The sequence below is a fragment of the Poecile atricapillus genome, chromosome 3 (assembly GCF_030490865.1).
Source record: "Poecile atricapillus isolate bPoeAtr1 chromosome 3, bPoeAtr1.hap1, whole genome shotgun sequence".
Lineage (NCBI taxonomy): Eukaryota > Metazoa > Chordata > Aves > Passeriformes > Paridae > Poecile > Poecile atricapillus.
The window spans coordinates 54,689,467-54,708,101 of record NC_081251.1 but is presented as its reverse complement, the minus strand read 5'-3'; the positions used below and the strand labels follow the sequence as shown (position 1 = coordinate 54,708,101).

At 37.9% G+C, this 18,635-nt stretch overlaps 1 protein-coding gene across 6 annotated transcripts in view; it reads right to left on the bottom strand.

The window, feature by feature from the left end:
• The window catches only part of LAMA2 (laminin subunit alpha 2), a 341,474-nt gene that overhangs the window by 10,568 nt on the left and 312,271 nt on the right, over positions 1 to 18,635 (bottom strand). For 3 of the 6 annotated variants that reach the window (XM_058834220.1, XM_058834221.1, XM_058834222.1), the window contains 7 exons: positions 18,011 to 18,149; positions 13,636 to 13,756; positions 11,188 to 11,406; positions 9,700 to 9,848; positions 6,712 to 6,888; positions 5,705 to 5,918; positions 1,117 to 1,229 (listed from right to left, as the gene is read on the bottom strand). In XM_058834220.1, coding sequence (XP_058690203.1) covers positions 1,117 to 1,229; positions 5,705 to 5,918; positions 6,712 to 6,888; positions 9,700 to 9,848; positions 11,188 to 11,406; positions 13,636 to 13,756; positions 18,011 to 18,149 — 1,132 coding nt within the window. Of the gene's footprint in view, positions 1 to 1,116; positions 1,230 to 1,422; positions 1,447 to 3,631; positions 3,692 to 5,704; positions 5,919 to 6,711; positions 6,889 to 9,699; positions 9,849 to 11,187; positions 11,407 to 13,379; positions 13,530 to 13,635; positions 13,757 to 13,850; positions 16,280 to 18,010; positions 18,150 to 18,635 lie in introns of those variants that run through there. The other 3 variants (XM_058834225.1, XM_058834226.1, XM_058834227.1) reach the window with 3 other exon arrangements.

Here is an 18,635-nt window from a genome sequence, read left to right as displayed (position 1 = left end):
ACACACGTAATGCTTGCAAAGAGGAGAGAGCTGTAGTGACAGCTGGCAAATGTTGAGTTTCTAATGAGTTGTATTGCCTGAAGACAGGTTGCAAAACTTTTAAAGATGCAGACAGAAGAGTTTAAAATGAGGATATAAAACACTTATTCTGTCCTCTCCCAATAGAAAATGAGGCTGTGTCTGAGCAAACCTAATGACCCTTTGGACAGAATGGTAATGTTGAGAACTTCCTCTTCAGCAAAGATGCTGCAAAGAAATGATTTATGTTTTCTAATGCTAAAGTTGTACTGGCAACACATCACTAACCTTGCTCAAGCTGAGCTGCAAAGTCAGTACCTGAAAGCAGCTGATAATGTAAATGAAAAATCATTGCATGAAAAGGATCAGTCCAGGATCATTTCCAGTTTTTTAAAATTAGCATATGTGGTACAACATCTTTATAGGGATAAATAAGTGTGAGGCTAATGGATTTGGAAACTATAAGCAGCAAAATTGCTTAATGCTGTGATATGGCACATTTGTTAATGACCATGTGCATACAGAGCAAAAATAAACAAATAACAAGTTCTAGCTTCACAAATCCATTGAAAAAAGATGCATTTTTATAAACAGTTCATGGAATTCCTTTGCATGTCTACAGCTATATGTATACAGAGTTATATTTTGGGGTAGTAATGTTATTCTTCCTGTTTACTGTGTAAGATTGATCTTAACTATTGGAGGAAAAGGGAGAGAAGTTCTGCTTATTGAAAGAAATTGTCACATTACTGAACAGTTAGTTTTTATTTTCCTCTGAAAAAGCCATCTTTGCAGTCAGTTGCACAAATTGGTTCCATTATTCTGTTTGGTTTTTAGCAAATCAGTCTGGGATCTGTGTGTGCCCAAACCTTTACAAAGAGGTAAATTGTTTTTGTGAGAGCTACTTAGGTGGGCCTAATTGCCTACATTTCATGGTTTAATGCTTTTTTAGATTTGCTTAATGAAATTAATTATTCATGGCATGTGATCTTTTCAGATTATGTCCATGGTTTTGGAAGATACCTTTGAGAGAATTAGGAGGGGCATTTTATTTTGACACTATTCCATCAAATCTCATTGCTGAAATAAACAACATACCTGTTTTTCACTTTGGTGTCATCAAATGCAACTGCAATGTGGCTGTTCCTTGAAAGACCAAACTGCTTGCCACCTTCTAAAATGGCTGGTTCTGTGTCAGCAGCACAGGAATCCTGCAAAATATACGGCAATCATACAAACTTCATATTTTGTATCTGTCTCAACTGTGCATATGCTGGGAGTTTCCCAGCTGCTCAGGACTGAGAGTATTGTACCTAGTCTAGAGAGCGGCCCTGCAATTTTCCAGCAGGCTGATGTCTCATCACACCAGCAAAAGTTATAAACCAGTATGACAGGAACTTGGTGTAAAAGCAGAGCTCATTAAACTGGCTGTAAAAGCAAATAAAAGTAATATAAGAACATTGCTGCTTTCATGCTTTCAAAGTGGACATTTACAAGAGTCTTAAGTGATTTCCAGGCAGTTCAGTGTACTCTAAGCTCACGCAGAACTGAGTTTTACACAGTAGGATGCCCTCTTACAGAAATGAAACAAGATTTAAATTTTAAAGGGATGCTTTATTGTCAACTTGAAATCCAGTCGCCTAAAATATAATGAGTTAAAAGTAGTTTCAGATCTTGCAGCTGTCAATGAGTCCTTCATTTTACTTCTTTATATTGTTTTACAACTGTATTCTTTGCTTGATGTGCTGTTGTTCCCCCTCCCATCCCCCAGTGCTGTTGAAAGGCCCCTACAAACAATCAGGGATTCCGAATAACTGATGGATAGATGTAACAGCTGTCGAAATCCCCCAGCTGTAAAATGTAGAGACATTACCCGGCTTGTAAAGAAAGAAACCCCTCCCTGTAGTTCCACTTCAATTAATCTTGAAGTGGTGTGACAATGCAAGGTAAAATATCTTCTGTCCACTATAATTTTCTCGTTTTAATTTCCCCAGGTCTTTTAAACTCTGGTCCTAAAGCTCCTGTATAAGGGTGCCTGGGGCAATGTGAGACCATGGTAATTACCAGCTTCTACTCATGTCTGGCTTTTGCCTCCCACTGAGAGTATTGTGAGGAAACCACTCAAAGGATCTAACTCAACAAAATATCAGACAATACCGCTGGGAAAGAAACAAACTTTGATAGCTGCAAGCTCTGTTTTTAAGCACTGTGGCTGCTATCATTTTGGATTGGTGACAGTCTCTTATTTGAGCCCTGACTCAGCAGGGACCTGCGAAGCACAAGGTGCAGTGCCTTGCTGACAGAGTTCTTTCTCTGAAACATTTTGAAAATGTCATGAGTGACTTAAGCCCTGAGATTTCAACTGCAAAGAGGAAATTTATTTCCCTCTCTCACTCAGTTTTTCAGTAATATTTTTTACTTTCATACATCATAAAGATCTTCATAACAGTGTAGAACACCCCTAAAATAGAGTTTTGCATAGTAAATGCTCTGGTTTGAATATGACAGAGTAGAACACCATGCATTATAACAAGAACGACTGATACACCCATATGCAATGGAGGGAAAAAACAGGGAAAATTCTCCAGGACTAAGCAAGGTTATGAATGTATGATATCAGTCTTCCAGTGATCATCAAAAATAATAATAAAAAATAATATTCCCATAATGCAGCATAAAATTTTGATTTATTTTAAGCTTTTAAGGCTTATCTAGAAGTCTAACTAAATTAATGACAATATATATAATACCTTCAATTACATTTGAGCTTGATAAAATTTGAAGATAGGGAATAACAACTGGTACTGGAAAGTACCACACACCTTTTTCTGTCATAGTTTTACATTTTACATGATAGAAGAATATGCTCTGACAGTAAATTTAATCCTAGGCTGGTATGTGTTAGTAAAGGGTCTGACCCTGACACAAACTGCTCACCAGCATCAATAAGCACTGCAGTTTTTCTTCATTCCAGCAGTGTGACTGTAAGAAAGGGCAAGGAGTGTGGGAGAGTGCACCAATCCCACCAATGGTTGTTGGAACCATAGCATACACCGATTATTTACTAGTAACTACTTCTAATAGTAAGCATTCATTAGGCTGATGTGGAAAGTCAGCAAAAGGAAAAAAAAAATCAGTAGGGCATGTTTAAAAAAAAGTCCATAGTTTATTCACAAGCCTGTGTCCACTTTTATTTTACCTAAGGACAGACAGCATTACAGCTTTCACAACACTGTGCACTAAGCATGGGTTACCAGGCTGTATTAAAGTATCTCAGCTTTCCTTTTTTGAGTAATGGTCTTAATGTGTCCTGGCTGCTTAATAATCTCTCATATTACATGAGAGACTGAACTCCTCAGCTGTGCTTTACTTCAGTTTTGCAAGATGTCAGGGACTTGACTGGTAGGTTAAGAAGTTCGGTGTGTATGGCAGTGGAAATGAAGAACAGAAAAGGCCACTGGTGGACTGTCACACATTCTCCATATCCTCATTTGCTGTATTAGTAATTACAAAGAAAGCAATTAGTAGAAAAAGCACTGAAGCAGTCTCCACAGTTCACTGGATATTGTTAATAGCACAATGCAGAAATGCATGGATCAAAAGTGGGAGGTACCGTCACGGAGCCAAAGGCAGAAGTAAGGCTGGCGCTCTTCGTTTCAGCGGCAAGCGAGCCCTGAGAAGCAGGGAATAATGTGAGGCAGAGGCAGCAGCTACACCGTGTTGGGTAATGCCAGAATATTCTGGCATTCACAGCAAGCAGCAGCAGACTGGTTGGCTGGTGTATTTCCTGACTGTCCTACTTATGGATCTTGCCTTGCATTTAGTAGAGAGTATGTTTTTTCCTCATTTGGGATTCAGCTGCCCTCCCCTTTCACATGCAGACAGATGCACGTAGATAAAAAAGTACTTAAATAGAGCATATACTTTACTTAAGCCTCCTATGTGAAAATACCTTTTACTGCTGTATGAGCACCACCTCATATGAGTGTTACCTCATTACCAGACTGTAGTTACTTTTTTGCAACAGTCCCCTTAAAAATACTTTGAAGAACTCACTAATATGAATGTAACAGCTATCCAAAAGTTTGCCTTATTTAAAATAGTTTCAAGTCTTCAGCATACCTAAACAGTTTCATTGTTTCCAAGAGAGAAGTGGAGTAATGGTGTTTTATTTAGATTTTTATTTTGAATGCCTGTTTTAAATTATCATTGCTCTAGATATGTGATACACAAAACTCACCTAGCTGGAATGGGACTAGTTTCTGATATTAATGAGTAGATCTATTCCTCTCAATTTTGCTATTTTAAAAGTTAGTTTATACAATTAGGAATGTGCACCTGCTCTTTCATGCTTTTCTGTGGTTTGTTTCTTTGTTTTGTTTTTAAGGCTTGATCGAGGGATACTACAACTGCATTCCTTCACAACAGTGAGCATTTAACTGGATAATCCTTTTTACCTTGTTGCCTGGCTCCTTATCTTTCTATAGTAGCCTTAGTGTACTGCAAATTTGCTTTGAACTCCAAACAGAAAAGCTGCGTTGGAGCCCTGGTGCTACAACTACTCCACCTTGTGGGAGCGAATCACAGCCGCTGCCCCAGAGCATGGAGAGACCGGGTTTGTATCTGCGGGGCTCGGGGCACGCCGATGACCGAGATGGAGCTTGCCCACCTTGAAACCAAGGCTCCCACTTCCATGCACGTGATGTGGAGATCTCAGTAGCATCTAACAAATCCTTCTAGATAAAGCTGTTCCATATCTACCTGGCCAACAAAAGCGGTCACGTATCTCAAATAGAATTGCAGTTCTTAACTTCTCGAAACCATCTTAGTATTGAACTGTAAATTCCAACATCCAAAAAAAACCCAGACTGGGGAATATGCAGTCTTCTCACACCATTTTGAAACCTCACTCATACTGAACTATAGCCTGCATAAACCTAGTAGTTGCATTCAGGTCTAACAAAATGCAAATAATTTTTCCCCTCAAAAATATCTTCCAGTGTATGCATTATGCATTTTACTATTCAGATGTATAAACATTTTTTGTGAACAGTAAAATGTTGCATTAACTTATAAAAATACTACACTTGTGAGACAAGGAGTTTCTTCCTTAAATTTTGTTGTATAAGACTGCTTGCCACTATCTAGCTGTTTATTTCTAGTAACAGTTGAGCTCAATTTAGCAGTGACTGGGGTTTCATTTTGTAATTCCCCAGACTAAAGTTATAAAATAGCAGTGGAGGAATTGCTGTATCAAATAGGCCTCCTGGTTTATCTTTTTCTTCATCCTGTCACTGACATGACTGTTATCATGTGCATCAGAGAACAGCACAAGAAATATAGTAATTAAATGGATTTCCCATGGGAAAATTTCCTTTCCAACCTGAAGCATATATTGCTTGGCTTGCATCCTGAAGTGTAAGGGTTTACTGTTAATCATGCAAGCCAAAGATATTCTAAAGTTATATCATTCTTTAAATTACTGATGTGATAATCCAAGCAAATGATATCAGCCAGTTTTCCATTATCCACAGGTTCTACTGACCTGCAACAAGGTGTTCCATTTACAGTATCATGCTGTACTGTTACTATTTTTGTGGCAAAATGCTTCATTATTCTTGATTTCAATTTTGCCTGGAAAAAGAAACTTTTCAAACTCTACCTGACTGAAGTGATTTATACTTACAAGTGTTGACGATAGAGATGGTGTTGGAGGAGGAGAAGCAGGAGGGATTCTTGGCCCTTCTTTCTCCCCATTAGTGTCTGGTTCAGGTTGGACCAGAATTGTTGCACGGGTTGGTTTATCTTCATCCTCAGGTGGCCTAACTTCTGGTTCTAATGTGGGACATCGGCCAATATCTGCATTTTCAAAGGACACGGGCTGAGCAAAGTCCATGGGGCTGAGAACACATGAAAAGAGTGATGTCTGTTATTAGTTTCTCTGCCTTTTTACTATCATTTATAGAGAACAACTATATGTTGCAGTGTAATTTTACAGGACACGAAAGCCAGGACTGATCCCACCCTATACAGGTAGGTACAGGTACAGAAGCAAGACAATTAAAGTAGAGGTGACAGTGACATTGGCTTTTCTTCCTACAGGTCAGTGCAGACAGGCATCTGCTTTGGCAAACTTTACAGGCCTACATAGTTTCAATAGTATTGTAGAGAAGTCATTTACTCTGATGTAGAGTGATAAAATCCTAATTTAGGTACTTCAGATATGTGAAAGAAAGATTTAGATGGAAACTTTCTATAGAGGTTTTATTTTATTCACCATTGCCTTTCCTTTTTCTCAAATGTTCCTTCCAGATTACTGCACTTTCCACAAAGTAAATTGATTCCCATGATGGTTCTCAGAATTTTGACTTCTCTTGGAAGTCACCCTTACCTAAAATAAAGTGTTATAGTACACCATAAATACCTATCCCTGACACACATCTTACTGCTGAATTTCTCTGATTTCATGGATAAACAGACAGTGTTGGCTTGTCTGCTATATAGCTCATTAACTGCACAGCCTGTGGAGCATATACTGTAGACAAAAAAAGGAATGGCATATAAATAAAACAGATCATATTCTAGGATTTGCTGCTAGCATGATTTATCACAACAATGAATTTTCTCCTGGCAACCAAGGCAGTTTGACCAGAGTTCATTAACTGGACGTTTGTTGGCATCATTGAGACTTACGTGGCATTAATGACAAGATTCCATATACAGCCCTCAAATGGTGGTATGTTTCTGAGAGGTGCAATCTGAAACTGAGAAGAAGTACCCCCCACAAAGAGTTTCTTAACAGAGATGGGCTGGTCTGATGGCAACCTCTGAGTCTGGACTTTGTCTTCATCAACTTGAACACTGAATATCCTGTGGAAAATATTTGAAAGCAAAGAAATATGTATTTTACACTGGTTATTGCTTGTATTGAAATCACCCCTTTACAAGCCCCGTTTACTCCTACACCAGCTGTAACAATGAGCAACTCAAATTACGGCAGCTCACATTAAATGCATATTAAGCACTAGAGGGGTTTCAGCTGCTGCTGTGCTTCCTTGGTAGTTGTTTGACAAAGCCAGGCAGAACTGTGCTGTGGAGGGGTGACAATGTCAGACTGTGGCTGCACAAGAAGAAGTGGTTTGTGGTGTGGCAATACTGACACAGTAAGGGCTGAGCCGGCTGTACTGTGATGGTAGATATAATCATCTAGAGCTCAGCAGGATGGGAACAGCAAGGGGTCACATTTTGTTTGAACTCCCTATTTCCTTATTATTTTCTTGCTGGGGCACAACCAGACTGCTCTGACTGCAGGATCAATGGTAGACATATGGTACTCTTTTTAAAGATCTCATAGCTTTTTCTGGGGGAGGTGGCAGAGCAGGAAAATTGCTGATTGCTCACCATGTACTGATACAGGTGCTATAATTCATTCCAACGGGTATTTCACATGGCGCAAGCAAAACACAAAGCAGTCCCATGGCTACTGTTAGGGCTGAAGAGAGGAAGGTAGGAGTCTGCAGCACCACTGGCTGACTAATTAGTTTCTGGCAAATAAATTCCCTTTTGTCAACCACAAAATTATATTAAACTCTGATATTCTTTCTTAACTATAATTACATTGCAAGCAAATGAATATTGAAAATGCTTATTGAAAATTTTCAAATACAAAATGCTTGGCTTTGTTATTTACACACATTCTAGACAGAACTGGACAGTGACTCAAGCACCTGAACTATGTAAGTGCTGTACTAAGTGTAAATTGTCCAGTTTCCTCATAGTTTTGGATGAATTAATTTGGTTTTGAAAGCTGCAGATTAAGAAATGTGACTAATTTTTCAAAGGGTTAGAGAAGGCAGTTATTAAAAGACTTATCTTTCAGGACAATCCCTATGATATCTCCTAGTCCCTTCAGCAGTGGAAACAGAAGGAGAGAGATTTCTCTGGAGGCAGTTCAGAGCAAAAGACTAATTTAGGTTCCATGAATTGTCCCAGAGAGGACATTTCCCTTCTCTGCCTTCAGAGGAGCATAGGGATGTCAGATTGTCAATACTCAAGTTATCCTTTGTGCTGCTGCATCTTAGCCATGCCTAATCATGTAAACATTTTGGGTCTAAGCAGAAGCATGCAATGATATACATTAGTTTTCAACAATATAATTTTCATAATTATATTATAATTATAATATACCATATTATTCATATATCATAAATTATAATCATGGACAATTAACTCTGCAGAGTTCTCACAGGGTGTTCCTCACATTAAAAAAAAATAAAGCTTGAGTTCATGATGAGCATAGGAAGGGTTAATCTTAATTTATGTCTTTTCACATCCATTTCAGGTTACAGAAACTTCAGAGTTCAGGCAATTTGTTTTGTAACAAAGCTACTTTGAAAACACAGAGGTCTCATCTGAACAAGCACCATCACTGGATGGCATTGTACAGCAATTTTGCCTTGATGTACTCTCACATGTACCCTTATAAGGTCAAGCTACTGTAGTCCTTATAGCATTGCATAAAAGAATTTACTTTGTTGTTTAGAGCTTTTTATTATCATCTGCATATTTGTGTTCTGTCACAGGGGCATAAAATGTATCACAAAATTCAGTCATCTGTTTCCAAAATAACTTTTCCTTCCAAAGCATTTACGGTTTGACTTTGACCTAGGCATCAAAGTAGAGGAGACTTATTGACTGGCAGCATTATTTATGAGAGATTTTTTAACAATACAATAGAAATTCAGTCAGAAAATTATACAGAAAGGAAAGCAAATTACAGAGGGAACAGAAGGGCACTTGGGGACTAGACAGGAATGGCTGGTCAAGAAGGCTGCAGTGTTGTTGGGATAAGAGGGTGAAGTGGATAAGTGCCTTTTGTAACATGCTGGATGTCAGGTCTTCTTTCTGATTTCTTTCAACAACACAGAACATTGTGCATAGTGCCCCAATCCAACAAATGTCAGTACAGATGTACACATTCGTATGTTCAAATGTCCATAATAAACCCTGCTTGGAACAAGGGCTATTCCAGGCCATAAATATTATTGGCTGCCTTAGTCCTACAAACCACAGTAGTGCTGTTTCTAATCCCTTTCTGAATGGTGAAGTGTAATGAGAAAGTTTTAAAATGTCTGGGAAAGGGCAAAGGAATTCAAGTGAAATTCAGTGTAAAACAATGTGGTCTGAGAAGGTCTGTGATGGCTTTTCCAATAAGTGTGACTGTGTTTTCACTGTTTTACCCTATTTAGCTGGGCACCACTGTGTCCAGCACATGGCATCTCAAAAAGGCTACAGGCTGCTGTGCTGCTGCAGTTTGCACCCTTTGAAAATGGTATTTTTCTATACGTCCTGAAAAGGAGATTTTTTGCACCACAGCAGAACTTCTCACCCTCAGATTCTTTTGTAAAATATATTTGCAAAGAGGCTAAAGATGCCAGTTCAGGAAAACACAAATCTCAGGAGAAACAACCTGGTAGCCTATGAAGGCAAGTAAACCCATCTCTTCAGAACAGTGAGGACTATCAGAAACTTATTTCTAAGAAGTTTTGGACAATGACGGAATGAAACTAATTTTTTTTGTCTCAGAAGAGGCATTTACATGGATTGCCAAAGCCATTAATACATTTGCTTTGTTGAATTAGCTGTGCTGTGTGTTCTGTAGCACTTGTAGGTATTTGTTACCCTCTAGCTCGTTCTATCCGGATGGAATGCGCTCTGCCATCGTGAAACTCGCCAGCCTCTGGTCTGATGGTGATTCTGTGGGGATCCCGGATCCCAGTGGAGATGTGCACTTCCAGCCGACCTCTGTTCAGGAACACAGCATAGTAGGCCTGCAAGGTATATGTTGGAGTGAAAAGATAAGTTACATTTGGAAAGAAATTATTTACCTTAGTTTTACATTTAGTGTGTATGTTTTGCTGTCTTACACTGGCTATTAATGTGCTCACCACAGACAAGACATTGCTGTTTCAGCGCTGCTGCTGCTGCACTCTGGCATTTTTATAATGAGGAAGGGGTAAAACAAGGTCATGCTGGAAAACATCAACTCTCTATCTATTTTCAGGGATGGATGGAGACTTCTAACCTCCAATTCTTCTGGTTTTTGTTGTTACAAGACCTGCTCTTAAACTCATCAAGCCCTGAAGTGCACTGATCTCAGCTTGAGTTTTGTGTTTGGATGTTTGCCAAATCACGCCAATAGTTACTCCAGCACCAGTATCATAATTTCTGGATCTAAACTCCAGTTAGTATAGCAGTAAGTGCCCATGTTCACTTCTGTGACCCAAAGACCTGGGACAGGTAGGAGCCCCTACCCCGAAGTTAATGTCCTCCAGGTGAGCCATTACAACGTGCTGTCCCAGGAGTGTGTTACTCCAGGTCACCAAGAGCTCTCTTCCAAAACAGGTAGAAAGGAGAATAATGAAATATCACTTCCCAGAAGTGCTGAACAAAGAGTGCATCAACACATTCTGTTTATTGCTGTTGTAGTGTGTCTGTCTGTCCATTTTAATTAAGATTTATTAAAGACTTGAATAATTTGTAACAATTTCTAGTAATCACATTTTTGCCAGTCACTCAGATACTGTGGACTAATACCGCAAATTTGTATTTTAGGAGAGAGAAGGAGAAGCCAGAGCACTCCAAGTCTTAAATTCCACGTCAGTGATGCCAAACAAGGGGCATATCTTCACTGTGTTCAGCAGCTTTTTTTTTTTTTTTTTTTCTTCCTTTTGGTCTCAGGGAAACTATCCTCGTTTCTCAGGGAATAATCCTCATTTATGTCTCTATGAACAGGATTGAGAGTTTCCAAGCATTAATAGTAAATAAGTACTCCTCAAAATGAGTGAAGAACAGTATTTTTTAATATTTGGGTTTCATTAAAAAACCCAACATGGAATATAATAGAAAACCAAATCTGCTGCTTAGCAACAAGCAGTGGATACATGACTGTAAATCTGTAAAAGAAACAATTTATCTAGGACCAAAAAAAAAAGTAAAATTCAGCTTCTATTAGATTTTTCATCAGATAAAGGATAACACTAGAAATAATTTTTTCCAAATAACTGAATTTTAACTTAAGCATAAACACCTGACAGTGTTTTGAAGCAAACTGTGGCAGTTCAGCAGAATTGTGGGGGGGTTTTAAATCCTTTGCCAGGTTCCTCTCACCTGTCCTGTCTGCCTGCGCTTTCTCCTCAGAGGAGCAGCTTTCCTTGCAGAGTGCCTGCGCTTTCTCCTGGGGAGGACAATTGTGCCACTTGTGCCAAACAAGATGATCCCAGACTCATTCCTGGTGCTGAAGGAGAGATTGATTTCTGTGCCCACGTCAAAGGAGACTGGCTGCAGTTCCACAAAACCTGGCTTGGAGAAGCTGACTGTATGAATGTTCTGTAGGAAGGAGAGGACAGGGAAGTACATTAGTACAAGTAAAAGCAAGATTATGAATGCACAGGAAGATTTCTGAACTAAAATAATAAACAATGTAAATATAGTATGAAACGATGGAAAGAATAATAATAAACACTTAGCAATCTACTCAAAGTGTTCTGCAAACACTAGTTTATCTGTTTACATCTGGCATCATTACTGTATTTGTGGAATCCTATCTTACAGGAAGGCAAAGTTCCAGTTTTATGTCGATATATCCTCCTGGATTAAAAATAATTGCTCAAGGTTGTTTTTATTTTATATATGTGCTTTTCATTGAGTTAATACAGTTGGACTTTGCTTTTGAATCTATACAATAGGCAATAAAACCCAATATGAACATAAACTAGATTTTATTATTTGTCAGATGTGCTGAGAAAATACTTTTCATTAATTTTCGTGACTTCGCTAAGCACCACTGCTTTCTTGGTTATTCAGTCATAAACAAAGCACTTGGTGCATGTGGCCCAACTTTTCAGACATTGATAGGCATTAACAAAATTTAAAGAGCAGAATATATCATCAAATAATAAATCAGTGAATACTCCCAAAGATTTTCTGTCTTTGCTGCCAACTCATGTATTCTTCCAGATGTGGAAGACCAATCTATAGAAACAGTGACTTTTCTGAAGTAGTTCACCATTTATTCAGTACAATAGAACTGTTTTCAGTTCTAAAGATAAAAAATTATACCAGATAAAATAATTGCTGCTGGTGCTCACCTTTCTCTGAAATCTGAGGACATTAAATGATTGCACACATATCCAAGTCTTTATCCTTTACTTTTGCTTCTCTTATTTTTAATTTCATTATGTCTTGTTTTGTACAATTAGATTATTTTATTTCCCCAACAAAAGGGTTAATCCAATTAGATTTCATACTCTGAAACCTCAAGTGTCACAAAATAATGTGAAAGGCAAAGTACTTTCTAAGATTCACAGCAACAGAAGAAAATGAACACAACTATCCTTCTTTCCTGCTCCAGAAAGAATATACTATAAATCAAAACAAATAAGAACCTCTCTATCCAATTTTTGCTGAAGCAAAATCTGTAAGATTTAATAGCATTTGAACAATCTGCTTGTTTACAATTTAGCTTTACCACAAACTTGAAAATATGGATCTCATAACAAATCTGGTCTAATATCCCGTCTGAGAGTCCTACTGTTGTGTACTTTTTTGCTCTGATGAAGGCCAAATGTACAATGGATAAAAACAGCAAAATAGGGCCCTTGCCTTCATTTTGGCCCAGCCAAGTTCCAGTCGCTGTTCAAAGTAAAGTTTTAATGTTTTGTAGAAAAAAAATAAAATATTTGGAGAGCACTGGATTAACAACAACTCATTTGTACTTACTATAATGGTATCTGATATGAAATACCAGATATATGGTATATATGGTATCTGATGGATATCTTCCACCTGCTAGCAAAACTATCTTAAATACTAGAGATTTCCAGGGAAGAACTACGAACTATAAACTGGGACACAAATGGCAGTGAAAGTATTTTTTACATAAAAATATTTTTTTTTTCCATTTTCCATGGAAAATTACTAAATTCTCTCCCAAATTTCAGATCAAATTCCATGAATTCTATATGCACTGAAAGGCTGTTAATTGCAAGCAGCAGCAACTGAAAATAGATGCATTTAAAGTTAAAATAACAACATCAGTTTTGCACATTCTTAGTGATCAGTAAGAAATGTGTCTTCCAACTCAGCAGTAACTCGTGATAGTAAGTATTCATACCTGAGGTTTTATGTAGTGAATGACTTTATAATAACAATTTTTTTTAAAAAATGAAATCCTTGGGTTTTATGTGCATCAGGGTTTTTTTGTTTTTGCAGTGTTGTCAGTGCCTATCCTCATTAACGCAAATAATTAGCATTTCAGTCAGCTGAAACAAAGCTACATCACTGCTACTCAATTCAGAAAATCCTACCTTTTAGGGATAGGAATATCACAAGTGGCCAGAGATACTCTCTAAGAAGTCAGGATCTGAAAAAGTTATCTCCTTGCTGATCAGACTTACTCATCTTTCTTTCTTTTAAACATAATTGTTTGGATTTTAAGGTTAGATTCCTATCTAAGGAAGGAATATACGATATACAATTAATTTACTATGCCATAAAATCAGAATCCAGAAAACATTTATAAACATTAAGGCCAAAATACATGGAAATCAGACTAACCTCTAGTGTGCATCCTTTGGTTAGACCAACAAAGTCAGGACTGCTCAATATATTATAAGGTGTCCTTGAAATTTCAATGTCTTTGAGGCAACCTGTGTATTTCTCTAAGTTCACTTCAGGCCTAAAAAACATTTAGAAGTACAATTTTCAAAAATAGAGTTTAGGGAGAACAGTCAGCCAGGCACACATACGTACACTTTCAGATGCACAGATGCTTGATTTTTATTTTAACTACACACATACACTTGAATACACTTCTACACTCTATCAGCACACATTGCACTCTGCCTTGCACCGCTCAAAGGTGTAACGAGGTTCATCTCATCTCCAATTGACAACAGTCCCCTTCTTAATTTGTTCTTTCTTTTCTTTAAGGGTTTTTGGTTGGTTGTTTTGTTTTTTGTGTTTTTCCTTTGGTAAAGGAGAGCACCTTTGACGTTAAAACACAGTGAGGTATGAAATAAGGAAGGTGCTGTTTCTTAGGCAAAGAAGAAAGATGCAAACTAGGAAATCATGACAGTAAGGACAGACCTTAACTGGAAGAAATTTTTTTTCATCTTTTTGCATGCTAGAGCAAATGAAAGAAGAACTTTAGCAGCATACAAATATTTGAGTGAAGTTTTTGCCAACATGCTTCAGGAATTCAATCAGGTGGACTGACTTTTATTTTATATGTCCAGTAACTTTCTTATGAAAACTGCTGCATATTTTCTTAGGACACAGCAATTCATCTGACTTTTTCAGGCAGTTAAACAAAACAAAGCACTTGGGTTTGTTACAGAATGTAACTATCCATCCTTGACAGGAAAGTACTGTAATGGAATTCAAGGTCCATGTTTGACTCATCAGCTGGCTGATGAGAGGAAATGAGAAACCCCTTGAAAGTAACACCAAAACGATCATATTTGATTGCAAAAGTACAATTTTCCAGGCCCAGGTACACCAGAGTGAGGCCATAACTGCTGGCAGCATCTGAAACAGGCTTGCCAGAAGAAAAGCCTTATAAAGTCACTTCAGGAAAAAAAAAAAGACGTGCCATTGATACCATGGAGAGTAAATCCAAAAAGAAAAAAAAAACCACGATTTAATTTACTAAAAAATATTACCCTTGAGTGCTTACTAGAATATCTGAATAGTATGAGCAGCTCAAAGAGAGAAAAATGAATTTGGGAAATAAATAAGGAGTTAAAACTGGGGTGGGGTGGGAAAGGAGGGAAGTAACTGCAGTTCCCTGGAAGGAAAAAAAAAATGCAAAGAATATTAATTACAAAATCAAATCATTTTGTGCAGATACTAATCAGCTGCATGTTTTGGCACTGAAAGCCATTCTTTGCATTATAGCCAACTGAGCAAGCGTAATGTATTCTCTGGCAAATTAGTACTTTGCATAAGTTAAAGCAAGCATCTGGTTTACTAAAATGATCCATATGCTGCTTTATTTACAGTCAAGTAGCTGAGTTCACCTTTCATTTTTCAGGTTTTTTTTCCTAGCTCATTTTTCTCCAGTTCCTTGATGGATTTATCTTCCCAATGGAAGAACAGTTTTGCTGTTACCATTGTCGCTGGTGCCCGTAGACTTTGCCATCCAGAAACCATTCCTGCTACTACCCTTTCCTGCCTTGTCCATTGACAAACTGTCCTCATCCTGTCCTGCTACAAACAGTTGCTGTTATAATTCCCAACCCATATCAAAGAATCACAGAATGGGTAAGGTTGGAAGGGAGCACCGTGGGTTGTCTGGCTCAACCTCTTTGCAAACACTGAACACTTGCTTGATGTTTTCTTTAAGACTGCTTTTTTCCTTTCCAAAATACAGCAAACAAAGTCCAAGATCACAAAGATCTTGCGTAACTCTTGGTTTGTTTTTGGATTTTTTTGTTAGCTCCTTTTTGCCAAGATAGGTCAGTTTTGAGGGAAAAAAACCAAGCAATTTCTGGAGCTTGGGAGGAAATAATCTTTTTGAGGTTCAGGGCAGGAGTGTGGGAGTGAAGTTGTGTTTTTCCAGTTCAGGCCAGGAATTAGGCTGCAAAACACAGTGAAAATCAGTTCATATCTGGGTATACTGAAGCAAAAGCAATGGATACAAATAGTTGCAAACTGAAAACGCAGTCTGAAATAGGCAACCTCCCCTCTCTCCCCCTCATTCTCCTGAACTCATACTACATGAACATGAGAAGTGGCAAATTTCACAAAAAATCTCCACCTCGCTTTCATGCTCTCCTCAGTACCTACTTCACTGCCTCTGAGCTCGGCGCTCCCCACCTCACACGGTACCACAGCGCTCCTACAGCCTGGAGGTCGGAGCCAAGGTCAGCAACACAGCTGGCTGCAGCCCCGCTTCCGAGGCTCTGCGCTGGCACAAGCAACGCACAGCTGAAGGAAGCAGCTGCGCGAGGAAAATAGAAGTTGCTTGTGTAGGTGTGTGCACAGCGTGGAACGTGATGGTGGTGAGCACTTGGGAGCAGCTTTGCTGGCTGTGGCAGGAGCTGCTCGCTGAACTAAGAGCCTTAGCGTAGCAACTGGTCTAATCTAAACCTTGCCCATGCTGCTGCTGCTGCGGTGCCACCCGTGCCTTCAAGCTGCACTTTAACTAGACACATGCAAGTCATGCAAATAATCTGATTGTTTTTACCTTGCTTTCATACTGGGGTGAGAAAGAAAGACAAAAAAGAAAACAACAACGTGGCATTAATTGTAGCAAACGGTACGTCTTGTATTGTTCCGTGATACTTATTAGCAAGGTTCAGATATCTCACAGTGAAGCAGGTGTACATCATTTACAAACAATATATAATAAAAGGTGAGAGTCTATGTATGCTATAACAATTAGCAGTTATAGCATTAACTGTTATATTTATATATATATATGTATTAACTATTATAACAGTAGCAAACAGCTACCTTAAAATGTAACACATCAGAGGGTTTTTATAACTTGATACTATACTTGGTCACGAGCAAAAGCAAACCATGTAAAAGAATTTGGCAGAACTGACATGATGTGGTAATTACAAAGTCATGGATACCTCAGTGCCTGTTGTTTGCAGTAGCTCAGCTTTTCCCTAATCCCCCTTTCACTACTTCTGATTTTAATTTACCATAACATTAATCTTGCCTCAGGCACTCATGAGTCATAGCTGTAGGCAGAATGGTTACCACAGGTCAAAGTAGCTGTGGTACACTGATTTTCTGGGCAGCCACAAAGGAAGTGGAAGATAATTGCTCTAGATGTTTTGTTATGCACTGGTGTGATTTCACAATTACATAACATAGTGTTATATTTCATGAGTAAAATGGATCTTAGATCTTTTTATTGCTGGGTGATTTGACATCAGAGGTCAATGATTATCCTAATAAATTAACAAATATGTCCATTCTTTTAGTGGCAGAAGAGCCTGTGGATTAAACACAACAGTTCCTTGTGCACAAGACCACTTCAAGGCTCTCATTATACCATGTAGTTAAAGCTGACATAGATTAATGGGGCTGTTTCTGTGTTGCTCATCTGTTCATTGTAGCACAGAATTCTTTTGTTCTTGCCATTGCAAAACTGCTGAATATTCATTTAAACTTTAAGTAAGTTTTTTGGTCTATTTAAAGCCATGAAGGAAAGTCACTAAATTCAAGTATCTGTTATTCTATTGCTTTAGTTTATTTACGCTGAAGTTAACATTTATTACTATTACTATGCAATATTTAACAAATAAGTACTGGGAATTTTATTTGTGTAGAAAATTCAGGATCAGACTTCTGAATGGAAAATATTTCATTCTGTTTACATTAAATACACGAAGAGTATCACATCATATACTTTAAGTCCTGAATACAGGAGGAATTTTATCTTAGGAGACCAGGAACTAAAATCTACAAATAATTAAAAAATATATATCTAAGCAAAATATTTTAATACATATTTAAAATATACTGACACTGATTATGCAAAAACATGGATATCCATTAAGCAGTAATCCCATGCAGAGTAGTCTGCAGGTCAATTTTTCTACTCAGGAACAAAGTAAACACTTGCCCTTAATTTTGTGAAGGTATTGAGCCAGTTCTCTGAATCTGCAGTCACAAATTCTATGCATCAAATAAATAAATGCTTAAAAAGTCAGCTACATCATGGTTCTTGCACAGAATCAGAAAGATGTACTGCACTGCAAGTGTCATTTCCATTGTATCTGTATAAGGTGAGTCTTGTGAAATACAGAACATATGCAAATAAAGCACTGTTCTGCTGAGGCAGTACAGGGTACATTGGGAATTCACCATTCACTTGCTGTAAATGAACTTGAGAAATAAATGCAGAGAATAAGATTACATTGTGTTTACATCCCCTTATCAAGACTAAAGAAATTGGTTTGAGCTACGTTACCTTAGATTTCTCAGGGTTGGCAACCCCCCAAAATATATTTTCTCATGTCCTTTTAAGTTGAGTCCAAAGTGGCTGCCTGTAGAAGTTGTTGCTATGATTTCTTCTTCATTGGTGTCTATGTCTACAATTGATATGTTGGCTAAAAGACATTTGAGATTAGTTACAAAATATCCATCATGAACAATGATGTCTTAATGTAAGAAACCAACAGAAAAATATTTGGAGGGTTAACAGGTGAGGGAAGAGACAAGGAGGGCTGTATTTTGCAATTATGATACTGGATTTCCACATTATTAATTATGGGCAGGGGAAGAAACCTGCACTTTCCTCTGTTTCCATAACAACCTGAAAAGCTATAGCAATTCTGTACACTTTATTTTTATATATTCTCTAAACCTGTTTCCATTTGGTGCCTTCTTTGTGTCACTGTAATTTGGAGCTAACACTTCAGGACATAGTCATGACAAGAGATCATTTTGCATTTAATTTGTGATCTCAGTGCAAAGATTGCCTCTTGAACATGATTTTTCAGTGTAAAAGTTTGTTAAGCACTGTCATTATGTGCCTTAGAGACTGGTGATCAGTCACTCTAAACCACTTTCAAACCCAAACCAGTCAGTTGCTC